Below are 27749 nucleotides of genomic sequence, written 5' to 3'. Positions count from 1 at the left end.
AAATGTAGCTAGCTAGAATATTTTACCCATATACATCCTCATGCATGATGGACTTGTCTCCCTGTCACGGATTTATGCCACAAATGCCCTTAGTTAGAAGACGTAATCCGGAAACAGGTGTTTTCCCATCTCTTTTGCTATCATACTCCAATTCCACTGATTCCAAAACTTAATCCTCCAGAAAGTGGAGAGCAACACTTATGCAGCTAAACATTTTTTTTTAAAGACGCGTTCGACAGGATTACCAACACAGACTGACGAGCTCAAATAGACAAAAGTCTTCTATATGGCAGACCAATCCGAACTCATCTCTCTGCATGTCCAGCCCACTCATTATCTCAGCCAATCATGGCTAGTGGGAAGGTTGCTCTCTTTTTATGTGGCTTAACCAACAAGGCTCGCAATTTAACAAATGTATTCGTATTTACAGATGGCATACAAGTTTGTTATTAAGGCACATGAAAGCTCACATGTTCAAGAAGGTATTTCTGCCAAAAAATGCATTTTGAAGAAAAATAATTATTTTACATTCAAACAACTCTCCTGTGAAGTCGTGACTTGCGACATATGCCTAGTTTCCTGAATCGGGTTAAATTTGAGATTCTTCGAAGTAGCCACCCTTTGCACTCTTGGCATTTTCTCAACGAGCTTCATGAGGTAGTCACCTGTAATGCATTTCAATTAACAGGTGTGCCTTGTTAAAAGTTAATTTGTGAGAGTTGAGAAGTGACAAGATATCAGTTGAGATGTGACAAGGTAGGGGTGGTATAAAGAAGATAGCCCTATTTGGTAAAAGACCAAATCCATATTATGACAAGAACAGCTCAAATAAGCAAAGAGAAATGACAGTCTCTCATTACTTTAAGACATGAAGGTCAGTCAATGTGGAGAATTAAGAACTTTGAAAGTTTCTTCAAGTGCAGTCACAAAAAACATTAAGTGCTATGATGAAACTGGCTCTCATGAGGAGCACCACAAGAAAGGAAAACCCAGAGTTACCTCTGCTGCAGAGGATAAGTTCATTAGAGTTAACTGCACCTCAGATTGCAGCCCAAATAAATGCTTCAGAGTTCAAGTAACAGACACATCTCAACATCAACTGTTCGGAGGAGACTGCGTCAATCAGGCCTTTATGGACGAATTGCTGCAAAGAAACCACTACTAAAGGACACCAATAATAAGAAGAGACTTGCTTGGGCCAAGAAACACGAGCAATGGACATTAGACCAGTGGAAATCTGTCCTTTGGTCCAAATTGGAGATTTTTGGTTCTTTGTGAGATGCAGAGTAGGTGAACAGATTATTTCTGCATGTGTGGTTCCCACCGTGAAACATGGAGGAAGAGGTGTGATGGTGCTTTGCTGGTGATAATGTCGGGGATTTATGGCTACCACAGCATTCTGCAGCAATATGCCATTCCATCTGGTTTGCGCTTAGTGTGACTATTATTTGTTTTTCAACAGGACAATGACCCAACACACCTCCAGGCTGTGTAAGGGCTATTTGACCAAAGAGAGTGATAGAGTACTGCATCAGATGATCTGGCCTTCAATCACCCGACCTCAACCTAATTGAGATGGTTTGGGATGAGTTGGACCGCAGAGCGAAGGAAAAGCAGCCAACAAGTGCTCAGCATATGTGGATACTCCTTCAAGACGGTTGGTAAAGCATTCCAGGTGAAGCTGGTTGAGAGAATGCCAAGTGTGTGCAAAGCGGTCATCAAGGCAAAGGGTGGTTACTTTGAAGAATATAAAATATATATTGATTTGTTTAACACTTTTTTTGCTTACATGATTCCATGTGTTATTTTATAGTTTTGATTTCTTCCCCATTATTCTACAATGTAGAAAATAGTAAAAATAAAGAAAAACCCTTGAATGAGTAGGTGTGTCAACTTTTAACTGGTACTGTATGTAAATGTGATATTTCCGTTTTATATTTAATACATTTGCAAAAATGTCTAAGCCTGTTTTTGCTTTGGCATTATGATGTATTGTGTGTAGATTGAGGGGGGGAACGATTTAATGAATTTTAGAATAAGGCTGTAAGGTAACAAAATGGAAAAAGTGAAGAGGTCTGAATACTTTCCCAATGCACTGTAATTTTACTCAGCTAACAGAATGTCAAATGTATCACAGACAACACTTTGCTTCTTGAAAGTCCATTATCTTGAAAACTTGACTGCTGACAAGCAAAACATTGTGACTATCATCAATGGATTAATGAAAAAATATACACTGCTCAAAAAAATAAAGGGAACACTTAAACAACACAATGTAACTCCAAGTCAATCACACTTCTGTGAAATCAAACTGTCCACTTAGGAAGCAACACTGATTGACAATAAATTTCACATGCTGTTGTGCAAATGGAATAGACAAAAGGTGGAAATTATAGGCAATTAGCAAGACACCCCCAATAAAGGAGTGGTTCTGCAGGTGGTGACCACAGACCACTTCTCAGTTCCTATGCTTCCTGGCTGATGTTTTGGTCACTTTTGAATGCTGGCGGTGCTTTCACTCTAGTGGTAGCATGAGACGGAGTCTACAACCCACACAAGTGGCTCAGGTAGTGCAGCTCATCCAGGATGGCACATCAATGCAAGCTGTGGCAAGAAGGTTTGCTGTGTCTGTCAGCGTAGTGTCCAGAGCATGGAGGCGCTACCAGGAGACAGGCCAGTACATCAGGAGACAAGGGGAGGCAACAACCCAGCAGCAGGACCGCTACCACCGCCATTGTGCAAGGAGGAGCAGGTGGAGCACTGCCAGAGCCCTGCAAAATGACCTCCAACAGGCCACAAATGTGCATGTGTCTGCTCAAACGGTCAGAAACAGACTCCATGAGGGTGGTAATGAGGGCCCGACGTCCACAGGTGGGGGTTGTGCTTACAGCCCAACACCGTGCAGGACGTTTGGCATTTGCCAGAGAACACCAAGATTGGCAAATTCGCCACTGGCGCCCTGTGCTCTTCACAGATGAAAGCAGGTTCACACTGAGCACATGAGCACATGTGACAGACGTGACAGAGTCTGGAGACGCCGTGGAGAACGTTCTGCTGCCTGCAACATCCTCCAGCCTGACCGGTTTGGCGGTGGGTCAGTCATGGTGTGGGGTGGCATTTCTTTGGGGGGCCGCACAGCCCTCCATGTGCTCGCCAGAGGTAGCCTGACTGCCATTAGGTACCGAGATGAGATCCTCAGACCCCTTGTGAGACCATATGCTGGTGCGGTTGGCCCTGGGTTCCTCCTAATGCAAGACAATGCTAGACCTCATGTTGCTGGAGTGTGTCAGCAGTTCCTGCAAGAGGAAGGCATTGATGCTATGGACTGGCCCGCCCGTTCCCCAGACCTGAATCCAATTGAGCACATCTGGGACATCATGTCTCGCTCCATCCACCAACGCCACGTTGCACCACAGACTGTCCAGGAGTTGGCGGATGCTTTAGTCCAGGTCTGGGAGGAGATCCCTCAGGAGACCATCCGCCACCTCATCAGGAGCATGCCCAGGCGTTGTAGGGAGGTCATACAGGCACGTGGAGGCCACACACACTACTGAGACTCATTTTGACTTGTTTTAAGGACATTACATCAAAGTTGGATCAGCCTGTAGTGTGGTTTTCCACTTTCATTTTGAGTGTGACTCCAAATCCAGACCTCCATGGGTTGATAAATTTGATTTCCATTCATCATTTTTGTGTGATTTTGTTGTCAGCACATTCAACTATGTAAAGAAAAAAGTATTTAATAAGAATATTTCATTCATTCAGATCTAGGATGTGTTATTTTAGTGTTCCCTTTATTTTTTTGAGCAGTGTATATATAGTTTGAGGGGAGTTTCTTTTAACTTCCACAGAGTAGTAGGCACTGTCAGTTGGCCTTGTGCCAGAAGCAACTGGCTGTCAACAGCAGGCAAGCATTTACTTATAACAGATATAAAAAACCTCCATCAATCTACTCTGCCCTAAATCTTGTAGGCTGTCGTTAGGCTTTGAGCCAATTAGACTGTACTCTTGATTAGTTCATTAGTATAAGAACTAAATGGAACTCAGAAAGCCATAATGATCACGGCAGAAAAGAAAGCCAAGACTAACAGACTAAAATGTTCCAAGTAGGCCTACCACTAAATACTTTTGATTACGTAAGCATTGATAGTCGTGATAATCACATCCATAGAATTAGGAATTAGAATAGTAATTTAATAGGATATCTTTGATCACAACAACCTAAGAAGTATGACAAAGGTAATTCTGATAATGATTATGTTGGAATAGGCTGATGCCTGTATTGGGAGAAACAATGCAACTACGGGGATTATTTATTGCATTTCAGATTATTTAAATGATTGAGTCCCCGATAACGTTCTCCATAGACTTGCAGGTCCGGACCTGTGTTGTTGCGTGGCAGAGGCGTTATTTGTGTACATTTTGATATAAAAACCATCATATAGAAGTAAATTTGGAGTCACGCGATTATATTGTGTGGTCCTCCCACTACGACTCGGGAAAACATGCAGTTTATTAGGCTACAGATCAAATAAATGACGATGAGCTTCACAGGGTGGTGAATATGCACGGTGTTGAGGTTGGTACTGCTTTAATAAATATCTTATTTTTTTTCTCGTGACATGATGATCGATGCTTGGCGGTCGTTTGAAAAAGGAAAATAATCTCGCTCTTTTGTCCATAATTTCATAATGTAGGTAACCTACTCTCACTGTATCGGAGCTGTTGGCAAGAGCGCACGTGCCAAGACCAGAGTGGCTAAAAAAACTCTAAATTTTTAGTGACAAAACCATCAGTTGAGTTGAAAATGGGATGGAAACCCAGTGAACTTCGATACATGGGAATTTAACCGCAAGCGTTATTTTATGTGCACTATGTCATCACGCACAGACTTTAATACCTGCAACAAGTCAAATTGATGGAAAATTTGTGGGGAAATGTGCATATTGTTTTTCTGCGGGTTTTAGAATAGTCGCATGAAATTCTGTCGTCAATTGGATGGAAACCTAGCAAAATAACCACGTTAACTGTTTTTAAAACCATACCATATAGAAGTAAAACGTTTTGGTGCAATTTTATAAATGCCAACATATAATTTGTTTGTTCGACATGGTGGGATCTTTGTGACGATGCAATTCGTTATGCGAGAAATGGCGGTGGAAAGGCCTTTATGCGATAATATTGATATAATAACCATCATATTGAAGTAAACTTGTAGTCACACAATGATAGGGCGTGTGGTCCTCCCACTACGAATCGGGAAACAATGCAGTTTATTAGGCTACAGATGAAATAAATTGATGAACTTCCAGGGTGGTGAAAGTGCAGTGATGAACTTGATGCTCCTTTCCAATAAATATCTGAGGGTCTTATTCTGGTGACATGATCAATGTTTGACTGTCTTTTGACAAATACAATTATGCTCTTATCCATAATGATGATCCATAAAACTGAAGAACATAGGCACATCCAGGTACTTTCCGTTGGAGTTGTGGGCAAACTCCTGGAACACAGAAAGGAAATCGCCGCACACTGCTGCTCATGCTCCCATGTGACATTTATTTACAACGTTTCGACCCTTAGATCTTCATCAGGCATCCGTATCCCAGGTGGGCGTGGAAGGTCCTATATATAGGGGCAGTACTCAGTGACATCACTTCCTGAAACAGGAGGTTAAAAAATGTATAACATAGGTTCACAATATTAACAGTCAATGTATCAAAATATATAATCATAGACAGAGAATGTGATCAATATTTACAGTAATATACATGGACATACAATATTCAATTAGGATATCCATAATCATCTCATCATGTACACTAGCCTAACCGCACATCCTGCCAGTACTGTATTGGCAAGCTGTTGGCTAGAGCTCATCTGCCAAGACCAAAGTTGAACATTGAACTTTCGATTTTTATTAGGTACATGAAAACGTAGCGAAAAAGTACATTTTGTGTGCACTATGTCATCGCGCACTGATTTTTTCCCCGCAGCAAGCCAGTTTGGTTAAAACACACCACTTGTGGCGAAATGCGCATATTTCTATATGCATTTGTCTGAATATTCGCATAAAAATCTGTCGCCAATTGGATGGAAACCTAGCTAATTATACCAATTTATGTGTGTCTGATTCTCTCTGTTATGGCAGTTTTGCTTTCAAAAACGTGGTGGTGTGGAATCTGAGAGTATGCGATCAAACTGTTTTATGTTGTTTATAACAATGCTGAAAATATATTGTTTAAGATTATTTTATTGGACACTGAATTCAAATGGTAGGCTTAATTATGTTTTCCAAATGACCGCTCTCAACAAATGAAGTCAGCAGCTTTGTTTAGACTAAACGACCAGTAGGACTAGCCTACGGTCAAATAGACTACTACCCTTTGTGTTTTTGTTCCACAGAGCCCCAGCTGAGGATTTCTTAACTGGAACCGCTTTATGGAATCTGCTATTTCGAAAGAGAACTAGCGTGGCGTTGTTCTGCTGAGTTGAAGTTTCATTGTGGGATTTCCAAACCCAAGACAGGGCTCTATCTCCATGAGCCCGAAAACGGCAAAACAAGTGACAAAAGAGGAAAAGGAACATGCAACCAGAGGTGAGTAAGTAGCCTACTTAAATTACAGAATTTATGTAGCTTTTTGGAACGCTTTATACGTCACTTTAACTGAAATTTAGGGGTTTAACATAATGTCGGTTAATTATCTTTTAATTAGACTAATTCAGTCCCCTCGTCAATAATTGAATATCACAACGGTTTTGACTATTAATAAGGCTATCTAAACACAGTCGATACAATTATACAAATAACAGGGGGAAACGACTGGATAAAAATGTGAACAGTGTAGGCTAAACAGAATATTCACTGTGCATGGATTTGAGCAGTGGCGAGAATATGACCGTATGGGCGTGAAACGAGAGAGAGACACCCAGTCTGTTATGCCAACTGTAAGTGCCATAACAGACAAGAAACAGAAGAGCAAGTAGACCGCGAGCTCTCATAATAACCTCACAGTTAGACATTAGAAGAAAAAAAAGTTCATTCATAGCATTCATATGATTTCAGGAAATTAGGACAATAAAAGCACATAATGCCATCAGATTACATTGCCATAACTTTTAATAATAGGCTAAATGTAATTAAAAATACATATTTAATCATGGTGAGCACTGCAGGCACCTCAGAGACTCCAGGTTATTTTTTTATTTTTTTTTATTTTTTTATTTAACCTTTATTTAACCAGGTAGGCAAATTGAGGACACGTTCTCATTTACAATTGCGACCTGGCCAAGATAAAGCAAAGCAGTTCGACACATACAACAACACATAGTTACACATGGAGTAAAACAAACATATAGTCAATAATACAGTGAAAAAAAATAAGTCTATATACAATGTGAGCAAGTGAGGTGAGATAAGGGAGGTGAAGGCAAACAAATATATGTATAAATAAATAAAAATATAAAAGGCCATGGAGGCGAAGTGAATACAACACAGCAAGTAAAATAAAAACTAAAAAAACACTGGAATGGTTGGTTTGCAGTGGAAGAAAGCGCAAAGTAGAGACAGAAATAATGGGGTGCAAAGGAGCAAAATAAATAAATAAATAAATACAGTAGGTAAAGAGGTAGTTGTTTGGGCTAAATTATAGATGGGCTATGTACAGGTGCAGTAATCTATGAGCTGCTCTGACAGCTGGTGCTTAAAGCTAGTGAGGGAGATAAGTGTTTCCAGTTTCAGAGATTTTTGTAGTTCGTTCCAGTCATTGGCAGCAGAGAACTGGAAGGAGAGGCGTCCAAAGGAAGAATTGGTTTTGGGGGTGACTAGAGAGATATACCTGCTGGAGCGCGTGCTACAGGTAGGTGCTGCTATGGTGACCAGCGAGCTGAGATAAGGGGGGACTTTACCTAGCAGGGTCTTGTAGATGACCTGGAACCAGTGGGTTTGGCGACGAGTATGAAGCGAGGGCCAGCCAACGAGAGTGTACAGGTCGCAGTGGTGGGTAGTATATGGGGCTTTGGTGACAAAACGGATGGCACTGTGATAGACTGCATCCAATTTATTGAGTAGGGTTTTGGAGGCTATTTTGTAAATGACATCACCGAAGTCGAGGATTGGTAGGATGGTCAGTTTTACAAGGGTATGTTTGGCAGCATGAGTAAAGGATGCTTTGTTGCGGAATAGGAAGCCAATTCTAGATTTGACTTTGGATTGGAGATGTTTGATGTGAGTCTGGAAGGAGAGTTTACAGTCTAACCAGACACCTAGGTATTTGTAGTTGTCCACATATTCTAAGTCAGAGCCGTCCAGAGTAGTGATGTTGGACAGGCGGGCAGGTGCAGGCAGCGATCGGTTGAAGAGCATGCATTTAGTTTTACTTGTATTTAAGAGCAATTGGAGGCCACGGAAGGAGAGTTGTATGGCATTGAAGCTCGCCTGGAGGGTTGTTAACACAGTGTCAAAAGAAGGGCCAGAAGTATACAGAATAGTGTCGTCTGCGTAGAGGTGGATCAGAGAATCACCAGCAGCAAGAGCGACATCATTGATGTATACAGAGAAGAGAGCCGGTCCAAGAATTGAACCCTGTGGCACCCCCATAGAGACTGCCAGAGGCCCGGACAACAGACCCTCCGATTTGACACACTGAACTCGATCAGAGAAGTAGTTGGTGAACCAGGCGAGGCAATCATTAGAGAAACCAAGGCTGTCGAGTCTGCCGATGAGGATGTGGTGATTGACAGAGTCAAAAGCCTTGGCCAGGTCAATGAATACGGCTGCACAGTATTGTTTCCTATCGATGGCGGTTAAGATATCGTTTATGACCTTGAGCGTGGCTGAGGTGCACCCATGACCAGCTCTGAAACCAGATTGCATAGCGGAGAAGGTATGGTGGGATTCGAAATGGTCGGTAATCTGTTTGTTGACTTGGCTTTCGAAGACCTTAGAAAGGCAGGGTAGGATAGATATAGGTCTGTAGCTGTTAGGGTCAAGAGTGTCCCCCCCTTTGAAGAGGGGGATAACCGCAGCTGCTTTCCAATCTTTGGGAATCTCAGACGACACGAAAGAGAGGTTGAAGAGCTATTCAGACTCCGGGTAAATCAAAACCGTTATCCAGTAAGGATGCAACAAAACATCTCTCTCTCTCTCTCTCTCTCTCTCTCTCTCTCTCTCTCTCTCTCTCTCTCTCTCTCTCTCTCTCTCTCTCTCTCTCTCTCTCTCTCTCTCTCTCTCTCTCTCTCTCTCTCTCTCTCTCTCTCTCTCTCTCTCTCTCTCTCTCTCTCTCTCTCTCTCTCTCTCTCTCTCTCTCTCTCTCTCTCTCTCTCTCTCTCTCTCTCTCTCTCTCTCTCTCTCTCTCTCTCTCTCTCTCTCTCTCTCTCTCTCTCTCTCTCTCTCTCTCTCTCTCTCTCTCTCTCTCTCTCTCTCTCTCTCTCTCTCTCTCTGGTAAAAGGTTAGATGTCATTTAACCAATTTCTAAGGATCCCAAAGGATCTTGAATTTTTAGACTATGGAGCAGATTAAGTTGGTGTAGACATAAACTAATTAAAGTTTATTCAATCATGTGAATTAAGGAGGTTAAATAAAGTGCAGATAAAGCCATAGAAAGGTTGATAAACATGAGGATTTATATGTTGAGATGATAGAACTTTTAATTGCCTTTTCATTAGAGGAAAGTAACATTTAGGTATCTGTGGTAATGTTTCAGCTCAACATTCATATTGGACATTCCAGACAGACTGTCAAAGGGGTATTGTTTTTCTGTGTCAGACTCCAACATCTTGCATAAACAAATGTTTTGTATTTTTGTTCCATATGAATTGTTGTGTTAATGCCCTGTTCTATGCTGTAGACATGAAAACAAGTGACTGGCAGGTAATTTTTTTCCGAAGTTAATTGACAGTACAAACTACCTTATTCTATATTGTTAGGCGGCAGATGGAGCTCTATCTCTGACCATAGCCACAGCCGGCCCTAGGGCTGCAAAACCGCTGTCTCTCAACGCTTGCTGATCATGTGTGGACACTAACATAGCCATCCTGTCAGCTTATCATCTGCATTAAAGTGTAGGAAGCTGGGGATAAAGTAACTTACCACAACTTAACTACACACATATGTTTTTCTGATTGATACAGTTTCACCTTATTCATTTATGCCAACTGATCATTTACAGTGCCTGCGGAAAGTATTCAGACACCTTGACTTTTTCCACATTTTGTTAGTTTACAGCCTTATTCTAAAATAGATTATATAAAAAAACATCCTCAGCAATCTACACACAGTACCCCATAATGACAAAGCAAAAAACTGTTTTTTAAAAACGTTTTTTCAAATGTGTATATATATATATACAGTGGGGAGAACAAGTATTTGATACACTGCCGATTTTGCAGGTTTTCCTACTTACAAAGCATGTAGAGGTCTGTCATTTTTATCATAGGTACACTTCAACTATGAGAGACGGAATCTAAAACAAAAATCCAGAAAATCACATTGTATGATTTTGAAATAATTAATTTGCATTTTATTGCATGACATAAGTATTTGATCACCTACCAACCAGTAAGAATTCCGGCTCTCACAGACCTGTTAGTTTTTCTTTAAGAAGCCCTCCTGTTCTCCACTCATTACCTGTATTAACTGCACCTGTTTGAACTCGTTACCTGTATAAAAGACACCTGTCCACACACTCAATCAAACAGATTCCAACCTCTCCACAATGGCCAAGACCAGAGAGCTGTGTAAGGACATCAGGGATAAAATTGTAGACCTGCACAAGGCTGGGATGGGCTACAGGACAATAGGCAAGCAGCTTGGTGAGAAGGAAACAACTGTTGGCGCAATTATTAGAAAATGGAAGAAGTTCAAGATGACGGTCAATCACCCTCGGTCTGGGGCTCCATGCAAGATTTCACCTCGTGGGGCATCAATGATCATGAGGAAGGTGAGGGATCAGCCCAGAACTACACGGCAGGACCTGGTCAATGACCTGAAGAGAGCTGGGACCACAGTCTCAAAGAAAACCATTAGTAACACACTACGCCGTCATGGATTAAAATCCTGCAGCGCACGCAAGGTCCCCCTGCTTAAGCCAGTGCATGTCCAGGCCCGTCTGAAGTTTGCCAATGACCATCTGGATGATCCAGAGGAGGAATGGGAGAAGGTCATGTGGTCTGATGAGACAAAAATAGAGCTTTTTGGTCTAACTCCACTCGCCGTGTTTGGAGGAAGAAGAAGTATGAGTACAACCCCAAGAACACCATCCCAACCGTGAAGCATGGAGGTGGAAACATCATTCTTTGGGGATGCTTTTCTGCAAAGGGGACAGGACGACTGCACCGTATTGAGGGGAGGATGGATGGGGCCATGTATCGCGAGATCTTGGCCAACAACCTCCTTCCCTCAGTAAGAGCATTGAAGATGGGTCGTGGCTGGGTCTTCCAGCATGACAACGACACGAAGCACACAGCCATGGCAACTAAGGAGTGGCTCCGTAAGAAGCATCTCAAGGTCCTGGAGTGGCCTAGCCAGTCTCCAGACCTGAACCCAATAGAAAATCTTTGGAGGGAGCTGAAAGTCCGTATTGCCCAGCGACAGCCCCGAAACCTGAAGGATCTGGAGAAGATCTGTAGGGAGGAGTGGGCCAAAATCCCTGCTGCAGTGTGTGCAAACCTAGTCAAGAACTACAGGAAACGTATGATCTCTGTAATTGCAAACAAAGGTTTCTGTACCAAATATTAAGTTCTGCTTTTCTGATGTATCAAATACTTATGTCATGCAATAAAATGCAAATGAATTACTTAAAAATCATACAATGTGATTTTCTGGATTTTTGTTTTAGATTCCGTCTCTCATAGTTGAAGTGTACCTATGATAAAAATTACAGACCTCTACATGCTTTGTAAGTAGGAAAACCTGCAAAATCGGCAGTGTATCAAATACTTGTTCTCCCCACTGTATATAAACAAACTGATACCTTATTTACCTAAGTATTCAGATCCTTTGCTATGAGACTTGAAATTGAGCTCAGGTGCATCCTGTTTCCATTGATCATCCTTGAGATGTTTCTACAACTTGGAGTCCACCTGTGGTAAATTCAATTGATTGGACATGATTTGGAAAGGCACACACCTGTCTATATAAGGTCCCACAGTTGACAGTGCATGTCAGAGCTAAAACCAAGCCATGAGGTTAAAGGAATTGTCCGTAGAGCTCCGAGACAGGATTGTGTCATGGCACAGATCTGGGGAAGGGTACCAAAAAAAGTTATGCAGCATTGAAGTTCCCCAAGAACACAGTGGCCTCCATCATTTTTAAATGGATGAAGTTTGGAACCACCAAGACTCTTCCTAGAGCTGGCCGCCCAGCCAAACTGAGCAATCAGGGGAGAAGGGCCTTTGTCAGGGAGGTGACCAAGAACCCAATGGCCACTCCGACAGAGCTCTAGAGTTCCTCTGTGGAGGTGGGAGAACCTTCCAGAAGGACAACCATCTCTGCAGCACCACCAATCAGGCCTTTATGGTAGAGTGGCCAGACGGAAGCCAATCCTCAGTGAAAGGCACAAGACAGCCAGCTTGGAAATTGCCAAAAGGCACCTAAAGATCCTCAGACTATGGAAGAAAAAAAAGAAAAAAGATTGAACTCTTTGGCCTGAATGTGAAGCGTCACTTCTGGATGAAACTTGGCACAATCCCTACAGTGAAGCATGGTGGTGGCAGTATCACGCTGTGGGGATCTTTTTCAGCGGAAGGGACTGGGAGACTAGTCAGGATCGAGGTAAAGATGAACAGAGCAAAGTACAGGGAGATCCTTGATGAAAACTTGCTCCAGAGCACTCAGTACCTCAGACTGGGGCGAGGGTTCGCCTTCCAACAGGGAAACAACCCTAAGCACACAGCCAAGACAAAGCAGGAGTGGCTCGGGACAAGTCTCTGAAGTTCCTTGAGTGGCCTGAAAATAGCCGTGCAGCGACGATCCCCATCCGACAGATTTTGAAAGGATCTGCAGAGAAGAATGGGAGAAACTCCCCTAATACGCTGTCAAAGGTGCTTCAACAAAGTACTGAGTAAAGGGTCTGAATACTTATGTAAATGTGAGACTTCATTTTTTATAAATTAGCAATAATGTCTAAAATCCTGTTTTTGCTTTGTCATTATGGGGTATTGTGTGTAGATTGATGAGGGGAAAAAAACATTTTAATCAATTTTAGAATAAGGCTGTAACCTAACAAAATGTGGGAAAAGTCAATGGGTCTGAATACTTTCCGAAGGCACTGTATCTCAAAGACAAAGCAAAAGGTATGAGAGGAATCAAGAAGGCTTTTATTGAGGACATTTAAATTCAATTTTGGACCAAACAACCCCCACCCAGCATATGTACTAAAACCCCTCTGTCCAATGTCCTTCACCACAGGCCCTGCTAGTAAACTTTCACATGACATGAGCTCCATCGACACATGTCTTGGCAGCATACTCACTCATCGTCAGTACTGGCAGTGCCACTTCACATGTTGCAGTCCAAGTGGTGTACATTACATTCAGAAGAAAGATGCTCAGGCAAGAGATAATTAATATTGGTGTTGTTCCTTTATCTTTCAGGATATTCTGCTGTCTCCGGTGAGAGGCTTATAGACATCAATAATGTGTCAGCTTCTCACTGTGTGTACAGTATGTGTATTGGTAGTGCACAATCTAACTCCTACTAACTTTATGGTAGGCTTTACTATAACCACAGCGCGAGATGTCGCCTTAAGTACCCTGGATTATGTTCTGTTGCTGCAGGACTCTAGCTTCTCATCTGTGGATGTGGTGATTATTGAGTCCCCCTGCCATAATACGTGTTACAAAATCTTCTGCTGTCGATTGAAGAAAGCCATCCGAATGGGAAGAGAAATCTCTCCTGAAGGTTTGTCAACAAAAAGGTTATGTTTGCATCTGGTTTGGCTTTTTGATATAGGGCTTTGGGTTTTGCTTGAATTCAAGCTTTCCTTTGAATGACATGTTGATGTCATTCACCAGGATTATTATGTCCCCTTTCACAGCAGTGGAATCCCCTACCCCCAGCCTGCATGCCCCCCCCCACCCACCCACCCATTACTGCAGTATACAGAGTACATTACTCAGTTTTATTACTCTTACATGCATGTGTGCGCTTGTGCAATATAGCTGAATGGGCTGTAAAAATAAGTATTGCCATGTACAGTATTTGGTCGACTCTTTCAGAAATGGATCTGATTCTGAATGTTGCAAACACAAAGATTCTACCACAACTGCATTCATATTCTGCACTCCACACAAAAACATATATGCTTCTGATGATGATGATGATGATGATTTTATTGATGTGATGATGACCCTTGCTAGACACAACAAACTGCCAACATCCAGAACAGATTAGATTCTGATTCCTTCTGCCCTGCCCTCAAGTGCTTCACAACAATCACCTTGGATTTCACAACTGAGTCGGTGTCTCTCTTCTGCATATCCGTGTCTCAATGGTGCTGGATGCAGCACAGTAAACCTTCAATTATTTTTACCTTCATGGGAGAAGTACTAAGTGATGATGTCTTGTAACACATTATATGAACGTGTGCAGAGCTCTAAGCCTGTATTCATAAAGTGTCTCAGAGCTCTGGGCCCGTATTCATAAAGCGTCTCAGAACTCTGGGCCCGTATTCATAAAGTGACTCAGAGCTCTGGGCCCGTATTCATAAAGCGTCTCAGAACTCTGGGCCCGTATTCATAAAGCGTCTCAGAGCTCTGGGCCCATATTCATAAAGCGTCTCAGAGTTCTGGGTCTGTATTCATAAAGCGTCTCAGAGCTCTGGGCCCGTATTCATAAAGCGTCTCAGAGTTCTGGGTCAGTATTCATAAAGTGCCTCAGAGCTCTAAGCCTGTATTCATAAAGCGTCTCAGAGCTCTGGGCCCGTATTCATAAAGCGCCTCAGAGCTCTGGGCCCGTATTCATAAAGCGTCTCAGAGCTCTGGGTCTGTATTCATAAAGTGACTCAGAGCTCTGGGCCCGTATTCATAAAGTGACTCAGAGCTCTGGGCCCGTATTCATAAAGCTTCTCAGAGCTCTGGGCCCGTATTCATAAAGTGACTCAGAGCTCTGGGCCCGTATTCATAAAGCTTCTCAGAGCTCTGGGCCCGTATTCATGAAGTGTCTCAGAACTCTGGGCCCGTATTCATAAAGCGTCTCAGAGCTCTGGGCCCGTATTCATAAAGCGTCTCAGAGTTCTGGGTCTGTATTCATAAAGCGTCTCAGAGCTCTGGGCCCGTATTCATAAAGCGTCTCAGAGTTCTGGGTCAGTATTCATAAAGTGCCTCAGAGCTCTAAGCCTGTATTCATAAAGCGTCTCAGAGTTCTGGGTCAGTATTCATAAAGTGCCTCAGAGCTCTAAGCCTGTATTCATAAAGCGTCTCAGAGCTCTGGGCCCGTATTCATAAAGCGCCTCAGAGCTCTGGGCCCGTATTCATAAAGCGTCTCAGAGCTCTGGGTCTGTATTCATAAAGTGACTCAGAGCTCTGGGCCCGTATTCATAAAGTGACTCAGAGCTCTGGGCCCGTATTCATAAAGTGTCTCAGAGCTCTGGGCCCGTATTCATAAAGTGACTCAGAGCTCTGGGCCCGTATTCATAAAGCTTCTCAGAGCTCTGGGCCCGTATTCATAAAGTGACTCAGAGCTCTGGGCCCGTATTCATAAAGCTTCTCAGAGCTCTGGGCCCGTATTCATAAAGTGTCTCAGAGCTCTGGGCCTGTATTCATAAAGTGACTCAGAGCTCTGGGTCTGTATTCATAAAGTGTCTCAGAGCTCTGGGCCCGTATTCATAAAGTGACTCAGAGCTCTGGGTCTGTATTCATAAAGCGTCTCAGAGTCGGGGTGCTTCTAGGATCAGATTCCCCCTGTCCATATAATCTTAATCAAAAAGGCAAAACTGATCCTTGATCAGTACTTTATGAGGGAGAGGTAGAGGTCACTCCTATTTAACTTTCATTTGGCTCCATCTACTGGAGAGTATTCAAGTATAAAGAGTGACAACTCAACAGAGAGAAGTTACCATCAGTTTGTGATGCTCATGCTGCAGATAACATAGCTATCCCTTTGATGCTGGTGTCCCTGATATAGCCTACCTTGCAAATACAATATGTAGACTAAAGGATTGGAATTGGATTGGAAAATAATGCCCCTGCTCTGAGATGAGATTATGGGAAATTGTTTCTGGAAGCTGACTATTGTTTCTACCTTGAAGCTTTTCCCAATGACTGTGGAGATGATTATGTTTGTAAGATTGGTCAGTTAGTCTTTAGAACGTTACCTAATAATATACAGGGTCATAATATGCCTGCTTCATATAGATTGTCGTTTATATATTAAATAGCCTTTTCCCTGGACTAATTAGGACTGATTTTAATCTAATTCTTGAAAAGCAAATTTTATTTTGATAATTTCTCTAATGCAAAACCGTTATGATTCACCATGATGACGACCATCTTCATGTATAAACAGATTATTTGGGGTCGTAACAGGATGGATGCTAATATAATCGTCCAGCGCAGTAGGCCTAGGAACACTCTTCTTTATTACTTCAGTATCTTATTAGCTGCTAATCAAATCTTTAAGGGTGGGGGATTGCTTTGCTTCCGTTTTCTTTCCTTGCCTGTTTTACTAATGTTGTAGGAGAATTGTATGTAATGGAGACCTGCGGTCTATTGGATGTTTATCAATTCAGCCATGAAGACATCAATGTCACAGTCCATAACATTCGCCATTTACAGTATTTTTAACGCCAGGGTGAATAAAATGAACATTTGCCATAACAATGGATAGACTTCTAAGCCATTATAGGCTATTTGATGTTTGTAAAGGGGTTCCCTTATCTTCCCGCACACCAGCGTAGGCTACAGTGGCCCAGTAATGGACGTTTTTGGCCGATCAGCGATGCCTTGGGATAAATCATTAATGAGCATTCCTGAAGACATAATGGCCTTCCACTAATGCGTTATAATGATCTCCTATCACAACCACGTGCACGGATTTAATGGATGGAATGCCTTTGAGAATTCTCCGTTTAAACTTCGAAAAGTCCTCTCCCCTTTCACTGTGCATATCGGGAAGAGCTAAAACATTAACACAGAGCTCCTCCTTGGCTCCGCGAAGCATGACTTTCCCTCTCCGGAGATCAACATCAGGTGCGCTCATTTAAATACATTTTATTATTAAAAGATAGACTAATCTTTATGTTTTTAAAATAAAATACATAAAAAGGCGTTTTGTTTTGGAAGGAGGCCCAGGTCAATTCAATCAAATATTAGGCCAAGCCTAATGCTCCTGTAAGCATGGATTGAAGTAGTCCCCCCAACCCGGTGCTGATCTTAACGGTTACGGTCCAAAGAGCTGATGTAGTGACATTCCCTGTCGAATATAATTGAATAGGTGTTTCACAGAAATAGAAGTGTACTTTTGCGCTGTCCAAGGTGCTGAAGTTATAAGTGACGCTCCCTGTCCAAGGTGCTGAATTAAGTGACGCTCCCTGTCCAAGGTGCTGACGTTATAAGTGATACATTTGATACATTTGTTTGCTTTCCTGCGATATTTAATGTAAACAAAATGGATCTGTTCAAAGTTTAGTTGTTGTTTGTGCGGTTGTTATTTTAACTGTTGACAAGAGATTGCAAGAATGTTTAGTAATGTGTGAGTGATTCTTTTATGAAATGCAGGTGGCGCAATTGAAGACATTATCTGGCCAATATCTTCAGCAAAGGGCCAAAGAGAGAGGGGAATTGAACACCAAAGGAAAGGAAACTGATAATCAAAACAACGAGATTTATAGCACGAATGAAGCAACCTAGACCTATAATTTTATGGAATTATATCGCCAAATACTAAAACGGTTATAATAGGGGAAAGTTATAATAATCTATGGGTAAATGTTTATTTCACATTCAGTTTCAATCACAAATAGTATTGCTTATGCTTTAATTATTAATCAAAATAAAACTAGGAGTCGTCACTCATTGATCCCCTATCAACTTTCATAAATTTTTTAGGGCAAATCATACTCAAATCAACTTTTTGTTATTGTTGATGTCGTTGACGTTGTTGTTGTTATTGCCGTTTTATTTGTACTCTTCTTATTTTATTACATTGGATGAAAGGTTAATTCAATGTAGGATAGGCCTCAATGCCGCCAAATCCGACACCACAACAAAACTTCAATGCATTTCAATCTGATGACAGATGTGGTTGTTACCTGACTCAAGAGAGGCAACAGACAGATGTTACCCCAAGATGAAGACCCCCCACCAACGTCTTTCATGAGTCCGAGCTTATGTTCTCAGCGCTTCGGAAAGCACCAATTTAAGCCTCTCGAAAGTATAGGCTATTATGCAGATTCACTTCACATGGCCGCAGCCCTATTGGAGAGGCGACAGGGGAGCTGAATGAGCTTAATCTGCCGGAAAACAAGTTCGTTTTTAGCAGAAAGCACTAATCTAGGAACACCTCCCTCCCCTGATTATTTTGCCATGAGACCATAGGGTGCTATCAGTGATCTTCTGTTCTCCCTGGATTTATATGATGCGACGTTTTCTTTCTGTGTTTTGCATCAGCGTCTCATGCCTTGCCTGTCACATGCCGATATTCAGTTACGAAGATGCCTGCAAAAAGGGCCCGCAGTTTCTCCTAATGTATTTTGTTCAGACTCCTATGCCGCAATTCATATCGCAGAGATGGAGAGGTGGAAGGAATAGTAGCGGAATCTCTGCACCAAAATGAGGCAAGACCTCCCCCTCTCGCTCCCCCTCTCGCTCCCTCTCTCTCTCCCTCTCTCTCGCCATAGCCTAACATATATGAGTGTTATACCACGTGGCGCCAACAGCCTTTACTGTAAGTCATACTGTAGGTTATGTGGCATTGGCTCCAAAGCTGAGGAGAGGATTGCTTGCGGTTGCTGCATTAATGGCACACACAACTATGACAAGAGTTGTTTCATTGATTGAAAAGCATTTTGAGGACTGCATTTTTCTCACGAAGGGTGGATGGATGCATCACAGCGGGTGTGCACGCATGAGAAGCTGCAGTGATCAACAACAAATCGAATGTATAAATTGGAGAGACTAGCTGTTGATTCACAGCTGAAGGCGCACGAGCCCATTGGGCACAGACGTCAATTCAACGTCTATTCCATGTTGGTTCAACGCAATTGCATTGAATTGGCATTGAATTGCCGTGGAAACAACGTTGATTAAACCAGTGTGTGTCAGTGAGAGGTTTGTCTGCTCGGAATATACAGAATCTTTTTTTTTCTCCAGCTGTGACAATAAAACTATAATGACTTTGTTACGCACTTTAAGGATATAATGGAATATTTTGTTTACATAAAAACAATACTGCTTAGATTTCATTGGATAATATTCATTATTTGGTGAGTGGTGAATATAGAATTTTCTTCTGGGACGTTTTTCCATCACTAAACCGCCAAACTGGCTATGGCCGCTGCGATCGCCAGCTCCCTCATTCGGCAAAAGAGGGAGCGGGAGCGGGAGAAGGCGAATGCCTGCCGCTGCGCAAGCAGTCCGAATATTTGCAAAGCAGGGGACAGGGGACCCTGTGAGAAACCGAGCAAGCTGAACGTGTTCTCACGCGTCAAACTCTTTGGCTCTAAGAAACGGAAGAGAATAAGTCGACCAGGTGTGCTCTTGAGTGTGATTTCTCGACATAACACAATAACTGTCATCATCATAATCATCATCACCACCAACAATTCGAACACCACGAGCACTTCCATCCTCTCCCATTTTAAATTTGAAGGCCTCAGAGTAATGGCACCTCTGTCCAAAATGTGATGGTATAGTATAAGAAATACATTATTTGACTATCTATCCATCAAACTGTCGTGATCCTGCAAGTCCACGCACTCATCAATTAATTACCTCACTCTAACACTTAATACACTGTCATCATCGGAAAAGTGCACAACATATTCACACTGACATGCTTCTGTTGTGCATGATATTATCATCTTAACAAGAATGACATTCAAAGTACAGTGTCAATGTACAGTATCCAGACAGCTAGATCACCTGTTTTTGAAACTATGAATGAGCTTGATATTGCATGGCCAGCCACCACTATCCCAGGTACCCATCACACTGTTTTGGGTTTGTGCCACAGTGTGATGTCTATGGGATGCCTGAGGTTCCTCGGGTAGTTTACTACTGACTGTGTGTGAAGCAGTAGAAAACTAGCTAGTATAATTGGACTATAGACTTGGTATATGTCCAATATCTCCTCTCTTCTTCTCTCTTCCCTCTCCTCCTGTTCTCACATTCTTCCCTGTTGTCTCCACAGAGCCCCAGCTCAAGGGGATAGTGACGAGGCTGTACAGCCGCACAGGCTTCTGCCTTCAGATGCAGGCTGATGGAACCATCGATGGAACCAAGGACGAGGACAACAGCTATGGTAGGACTATGTGTTTTTGACTGTGTTTTTGCCTTGAATTCGTTCAGATTTCAGATTATTGTGATATAGAATTCAAGAAGAGAGAATAGTCAACTTCACCTCTTTTGCTCAATGTTTTCTGTAGCTCTATGTTCGCTATTACATCTCCAGTAGAATGTTTCTCTTATACTGTCTACACGCATAAAAAAAAGGTGCTATCTAGAACCTAAAAGGGTTCTTCGGCTGTCCCTATTGGAGAACCCTTTGAATAACCCTTTTTGGTTTTAGGTAGAACTCTTTTGGTTCCAGGTAGAACCCTTTACACAGAGGGTTCTTCATGGAATCCAAAAGAGTTCTACATGGAACCAAAAATGTTTCTCCTATAGGGACAACAGAAGAACCCTGTTTTCTAAAAGTGTACTACCTACTCTCTCTTTTGTATTCCACATTGCAGCTGTGTTCAACCTCATTCCTGTTGGGCTGCGAGTGGTGGCCATCCAGGGGGTTCAGACCAAGCTCTACCTAGCCATGAACAACGACGGCTTCCTCTACACTTCGGTGAGTCTCACTTTACATTTGAGTCATTTAGCAGACACTCTTATCCAGGGTTAAGTGCCTTGCTCAAGGGCACATCGACAGATTATTCACCTAGTCGGCTCGGGGATTCAAACCAGCAACCTTTCGCTTACTGGCCAAACACTCTTAACTGATAGGCTACCTGCTGACTCCTTTGGGTCTCCTACACACTTCCCAAGTTAGGCTTCCATGTGGCAGGGTGTATATCACATTATAAACATGGTGGTTCGAGCCCTGAATGCTGATTGGCTGACAGCTGTGGTATATCAGATAATATACCACGCTATGACAAAACATTTATTTTTACTGCTATAATTGGTAACCAGTTTATAGTAGCAATAAGGCACCTCGGGAGTTTGTGGTATTGGGGCAATATACAGCGTTGTGTCTTGCCTAAGAACAGCCCTTAGCCGTGGTATATTGGCCATATACCACAAACCCCTGAGTGGCGTTTTTGCTTAAGTATACTACTACCTGTGTTACTGAGCTAATTGATTACGTTGAAGGTCACCTTAACTGCCATGTTAATTATATTTAAGCATCAATTGTTGGTGTGAAAACCAAAGTGACTGGTGTGATGACTAAGGTCAGTAGTTGTGCAGGAGTTGCTGTTGTGAGTGTGGCAGTGGCCACCACATTGTGTATTTAACTTGTAATAGCGATCTTGTCCCTCTGTTTATGTCCCCACTGGTAACCTGGGGGCCATCTTTACGAGAGGGCTGGTTTGTATTCTGGGGAGTTGGAAGTTACCATGGAGACACATGAGCATGGAAATGCTCTCTGAAGTTGGGATTGTTTCAGCTCTGGTGAGGTCATTTAGCAATCTGGATGGAAAAATACAGCATGGGCTAAATGTTAGACAAGTTGCCTAAAGCCTAGCCTGTGTGCATGTGTGTGTGTGTATGATTGGATGTGAGTGTGTTTGTGTGTGTGTGTGTGTATGATTGGATGTGAGTGTGTGTATGATTGGATGTGGGTGTGTTTGTGCGTGTGTGTGTGCGTGCGTGCGTGCGTGCCAATGATTGGATGTGGGTGTGTTTGTGGACGTGTGTGTGTGCGTGTGTGTGCGTATGATTGGATGTGAGTGTGTGTGTGTGCGTGCGCTTGTGCGTATGATTGGATGTGGGTGTGTTTGTGTGTGTGTGTGTGTTGTGTGTGTGTGTGGTGCGTGTGTGTGTGCATATGATTGGATGTCGGTGTGTTTTTGCGTGCGCGTGTGTGTGTGTGTGTGTGTGTGTGTGTGTGTGTGTGTGTGTGTGTGTGTGTGTGTGTGTGTGTGTGTGTGTGTGTGTGTGCGAGTGTGTGATTGGATGTGGGTGTGTGTATTATCACCATAGACATTGGTGTCTCTTGCAGAATGAGGTTTTGTATCAATCTTTTCCAATTAAAGTATTGACCTTTGACCTTTGTCTGGCAATTGAATGAGTCTGTGTTTTCAAACTGTGCAGGTGAAAAGTAATCAGCTCACCACAACAATCTGAGCTGTTAGAGTGATGGATGGCTCATGGTGGCTCCTATAGTCTGACATTCCCATCATAGGCCTGTTCACACAGTATAGCAAGCAAGTTTAATTCAGCTCATCAGTCAACGGAGGTTTTCACAACTCAATTCTGAAAGCGACCAGTTGTAAAGGGATCTCTTACTGTAGATTAGCAGCTGGACACTTTGGAGCAGGCCTATGCTGATTAGCAGCTGGACACTTTGGGGCAGGCCTATGCTGATTAGCAGCTGGACACTTTGGGGCAGGCCTATGCTGATTAGCAGCTGGACACTTTGGAGCAGGCCTATGCTGTTTAGCAGCTGGACACTTTGGGGCAGGCCTATGCTGATTAGCAGCTGGACACTTTGGGGCAGGCCTATGCTGATTAGCAGCTGGACACTTTGGGGCAGGCCTATGCTGATTAGCAGCTGGACACTTTGGAGCAGGCCTATGCTGATTAGCAGCTGGACACTTTGGAGCAGGCCTATGCTGATTAGCAGCTGGACACTTTGGAGCAGGCCTATGCTGATTAGCAGCTGGACACTTTGGAGCAGGCCTATGCTGATTAGCAGCTGTACACTTTGGAGCAGGCCTATGCTGTTTAGCAGCTGGACACTTTGTAGCAGGCCTATGCTGATTAGCAGCTGGACACTTTGGAGCAGGCCTATGCTGTTTAGCAGCTGGACACTTTGGAGCAGGCCTATGCTGATTAGCAGCTGGACACTTTGGAGCAGGCCTATGCTGTTTAGCAGCTGGACACTTTGGGGCAGGCCTATGCTGTTTAGCAGCTGGGCACTTTGGGGCAGGCCTATGCTGATTTGTAAGCTGTGCACGTAAAAGGTTCCCAACCATAGAAATGGAATTGGTCCCAACGTTTAGTTCAGCCTTCTGTACTGCTCTGGACAGATTCTGGTAGTGCTTCATGCCAGGTAGTTAGTCCATCCCTTCTGTCCTCATTCACTTCCCTTTGGATATTTGCTATGAATGGATAGCCTGGGTGAGAGTAAAATGCCTGAAACTAAGTGAAGCTTTCTTTCTTTCTCTCCCTTTCTGTTTCTTATCTCTTTATTTCTCTCAAATTCACACTCCTGTCTTTATCGCCTCTCTGTCTCCCTCTTTAGGAACACTTCACCCCGGAGTGTAAGTTCAAGGAGTCAGTGTTTGAGAACTACTACGTGACCTACTCCTCCATGCTCTACAGACAGCAGCAGTCGGGCAGGGCCTGGTTTCTTGGCCTCAATAAAGAGGGAGTCATCATGAAAGGGAACCATGTGAAGAAGAATAAACCATCAGGCCACTTCATCCCCAAGCCACTGAAAGGTGAGTGGGTCTTACTCTAAGGCAGGGGTGGGCAATTCCAGTCCTCGAGGGCCTGATTGGTGTCACAGCTTTGCCCCAGCCCCAGCTAACACACCTGACTCCAATAATCACTTAATCATGATCTTCAGTTTAGAATGACATTTGATTAATCAGCTGTTTGCTAGGGATGGAGAAAAAGTGTGACACCAATCAGGCCCTCGAGGAGTTGCCCATCTCCGCTCTAAGGCGTCCACATGCTTCCCAGCCGAAACAGTTTGGAAGGGTTTGTGCATATATTATGATGATATTTTGTGATGTTTTTGTTTGTTTTGGACTTTTTGGGGGGCTGTTCAGCACACAAACATTTTTCTGGAGACAAGCCGAAGTCGGTAGCTGAAGTCTACGCACCTTCGTTGGTGATTGGTCAACAGTAGGGATTCTTCAATAAAGTCTGTTGTCATTCAACAAGAGACAAATAATTTTTTCATGCACATTTTTCATTGAGAAATACTGCAGCAAAAATCTTAGATGTAAAATTGCACGACTAAGATCTCCTCGGGAAAAACATCAAAATTAATGACAGCAATTTACATTTCTTGAGTTATCTTAATTCAGACTATTTTGAGGAAGTGTATACTGGCTATGGCGTCTCAAAATGGACAAACTGTAAGGGCCGATGCCGGACAGGAGAAGCAGCTACGGGGAGTCAGACATTTATTCGGGAACAGACAAGGAAACAAGACAGGAACAGCGCCGGAACACGGGTAACACGGACATGAGACAATTAATCCCGAAGCCGGGAACAGAGCTTGGGAACAGACAGATATAGGGAAGGTAATGACACAAGTAATTGAGTCCACGTGAGTTCAATGATCACTGATGCGCATGACGGGGGGAAGGCAGGTGTGCGTACTGATGGTGGCTTGAGTGCGTAATGCTGGAGGAGGAGCGGGAGCAGGCATGACTCAAACAGTACTATTGCCACTTTTTTTCTTATTTTTCAAGCTAATGTCTTTTAAGGGAGCGGAATGGAAGCATGCTGACGCCTTTACTCTGAGAGGCTGTGAGTGGGTCTTACACTGTGTGTGTGTGTGTGTGTGTGTGTGTGTGTGTGTGTGTGTGTGTGTGTGTGTGTGTGTGTGTGTGTGTGTGTGTGTGTGTGTGTGTGTGTGTGTGTGTGTGTGTGTGTGTGTGTGTGTGTGTGTGTGTGTGTGTGTGTGTGTGTGTTGAAGGTTGTTGGGGTAACTGTTGGAGTTAAGGGCCTTGTTAGAAAGACTCCCCTTAGTATATCGTTGCATTTTACAGAAGAATATCATGTTTGTCAAAGGCTCTGCACAATACAGATAACCAGAGTTGATCTTTACCAAACTTGATACCCTATCTGCTTCTTTGTCTTCCAGTTGCCATGTACAGGGAACCCTCACTCCATGATCTGACCGAGTTCTCCCGCTCCGGCAGCGGTACTCCCACTAAGAGCCGTAGTGCATCAGCCCTGCTGAACGGAGGAGGGAAGACACTGAGCCAGAACGAGCAGTCCACATAGCTGGGGTGGTCAGCGTCAGGTAGAGGGCGGTTCTCACTGTAAGCAGACTCAACTGATCTTCATCAAACTGAACAGGTGGCGAGGAAGCAAATTAGCTTAGCTTAGTGTGTACTGAAACCACTGTGACAGACTATGACATCATCAATTAAATAAATCATGAGCGAGCTTCTGCGGGTCAACTTTGCTATGAACTTCGATACGAAAAGCCATTTTGCTGGTCTGGAATTTATATTCTTCCTTGTATTCTTGAGCATATGTAGTGTATTACCAATGTATATCTCTCTGAAGGTCTTGAGAGGGAGAGTTACTGGTCAGTATTTATGTGGTCCATCAACTGTTGCTTTCATGCCTCCTAAAAAAAGCTTTTTTGTGTGTTTGAGTCCAAGGTGTACATATCTGCAAGCCTTCTGCCTCGTCTACCATAGAAATTGCTTGCCAGCTATACTGATTGCGATCATTTGTTCCTGTGTACCAAAGAGTCAAGCGTGTTTCTCTAGTTTTACTCAAGGCAAAGAAAGAAAGAAAGGAAGAAATAAATAAATCGAATCACAAGCATAGGCCATGTCCTCAATCTGTCTTACCTACTACTAGAACTACACACTGTGTAGTGTGTACTAATTGTACTACATACTATTTAGAACGTACTGTTTAGTAAACATTTATGCAGTAAGCATCAAATATCAACATACTAGGCTCACCCATACTGAGAATGCATCATCTAATGCACAATTGCGTTGTTTTCCGACATTCATTCATTTTGGTACAACCCATCCCCCTTTTTTGATTATCAGCTGATATGTTGTCAAACACACGTGAGTCTAAGACAAATCTCTTCCTCAATAGCATGACATCCTGGCATTTAAAGCATACTCCATTTTCAATATGTGTCATACTATGAAACATTCTATTTTCGCCTACCCAATCAGTCTACTAGTTACAACACAAGGAGGCGACGGGTAATCGGACACGGACAATTGTGTGGTCTACAGCAACTTGTTTTAATAATAAAATAGAGAAACAGAGTAGTTGTTTAAAAACTTATGTCAACCCTTTTACAGTATTGTGTCATTAGTAGTCTCCTTTGACAAACTATAAACAACATTTCGTATGGTATTTAGATGTATTCAGTCATTTGTTTGCGTGTGTGTGTGAAAGGATAATAACATAATCCTTGATTTTTTATTTTACCATCAAATGGGGATTATTAGTGAAATTGAGGGCTCTTACAGATTAAATGATTGTTTGTATTCTCCTGCATTGTTTCCCCCCCCCTGGAGCCGAATAGATGCTTATGTCTATCATTTTGATTGATTGATTGATTGACACTATTATTGCATGGGAGACTGTGGACCTCTGGGAAATAGCAGCATGATGTACTGTAGGTCTACTTTGCTTATTATCTACCTGTTTTGGACCCTGTGCTCCAGTCTATACCAGACTACAAGTGAATGATCCACAGAGCACAGATACACTTTTAATCTGGTACCTTCTTGCAGTAGGTTATTTGTTGTTCTAACGAAAATGCACTGAATAAAATGTTTATAAGGAAATACGATTTTTGTTAAATTGTGCTTTATTTTTTGTCCTTCTTTCCCACCTGTTGATATTGGCTCCACCCCGGGCATGAAAGGGTTATTAATTAATCCATCATCATCAACACCATCATATGGATGGAATAGCTAGATCATCATCAATTAATCCCTAGGGAACTGGGCCCATACACAAAGCTTCTCAGAGTAGGAGTGCTGATCCAGGACCAGTTTTGTATTTTAATCATAATGAATAAGATTATATGGGCAGGGGGGACCTGATCCTAGATCAGGACTCTTGCTCTGAGATGATTTGTGAATGAATGTGATTAGGCCATTTTGCTGTGGTGCTAGCTAGAATGATGCCTCACATGTTGAAATCCAAGGCCTTCTCAACAGGAGAGTGACTGAGCCAATCAGAGTGGAGCTCAACTCTAGAGCTCTGCTTGAGATAGTATAGACAGTACAAACACTATTATAAATGAGAGAGATGGAGAGGGGGGGAGAGGGTGCAGGAGAAATCGTGCAGCCTAAAGAACATTTGGTAGAGCATGTTTATTCGCCATAGAAAGAAAGAAATGCAGTACAAATGTGGGGCGAGCTCTTCAGTGCAGGGTGGGTGGAGAAAGCATAGCAGCACATGGTAAAAAACAGCAGTAGTGGGCTGCGGGTCCTGACAGAGATCATTATAGCGTCGTTCTTTTTAATGCTGCGGGTGGGAGAGGGCGGTCAGACCGACGACTTTGGAATGACAATATATTTTGTTGTCCTGCAGTTTATTTGTAAACGGTTGTCTTCCTGATTTGTATCCGTTAGCCTACGCCTATGTATTGTATTAAAAGCACACCTTTGTCGCAATTATTCACACACTCAGAATTCTCTGCT

General features: G+C 42.8%; 1 protein-coding gene across 5 annotated transcripts; it reads left to right on the top strand.

Annotated features, from left to right (window-relative positions):
- The first annotated feature begins 6396 nt into the window (after nt 1-6396).
- On the top strand, nt 6397-26890 carry LOC139552672 (fibroblast growth factor 13-like). Of its 5 annotated transcripts, XM_071364625.1 has the most exons (6): nt 6410-6598; nt 13777-13900; nt 20348-20458; nt 20892-20995; nt 23615-23813; nt 25193-26890. In XM_071364625.1, exons 1-6 carry the CDS (start codon nt 6587-6589, stop codon nt 25333-25335), a joined length of 693 nt encoding a protein of 230 aa, XP_071220726.1. In that variant the 5' UTR covers nt 6410-6586; the 3' UTR covers nt 25336-26890. The 5 variants fall into 5 exon arrangements, with proteins under 5 accessions (XP_071220727.1, XP_071220726.1, XP_071220729.1 ...); XM_071364626.1 differs by lacking the exon at nt 13777-13900 and having other exon boundaries at nt 6397-6598; XM_071364628.1 differs by lacking the exon at nt 13777-13900 and having other exon boundaries at nt 6413-6602.
- The last annotated feature ends 859 nt before the right edge of the window (nt 26891-27749 follow it).

The sequence above is a fragment of the Salvelinus alpinus genome, chromosome 24 (genome assembly GCF_045679555.1).
Source record: "Salvelinus alpinus chromosome 24, SLU_Salpinus.1, whole genome shotgun sequence".
NCBI lineage: Eukaryota > Metazoa > Chordata > Actinopteri > Salmoniformes > Salmonidae > Salvelinus > Salvelinus alpinus.
Note: the sequence above shows the minus strand (reverse complement) of the source record. Positions and strands in the feature narration are given on the sequence as shown.

Bases quoted from the DNA above. Each gene is read 5' to 3' on its own strand.
- LOC139552672 (XM_071364624.1), top strand. From the start codon at position 19,486: ATGGCCGCTGCGATCGCCAGCTCCCTCATTCGGCAAAAGAGGGAGCGG. The intron at 20,996-23,614 runs GTGAGTCTCACT...CTCCCTCTTTAG, and splicing joins ACGGCTTCCTCTACACTTCG to GAACACTTCACCCCGGAGTG. The intron at 23,814-25,192 runs GTGAGTGGGTCT...TTTGTCTTCCAG, and splicing joins CATCCCCAAGCCACTGAAAG to TTGCCATGTACAGGGAACCC.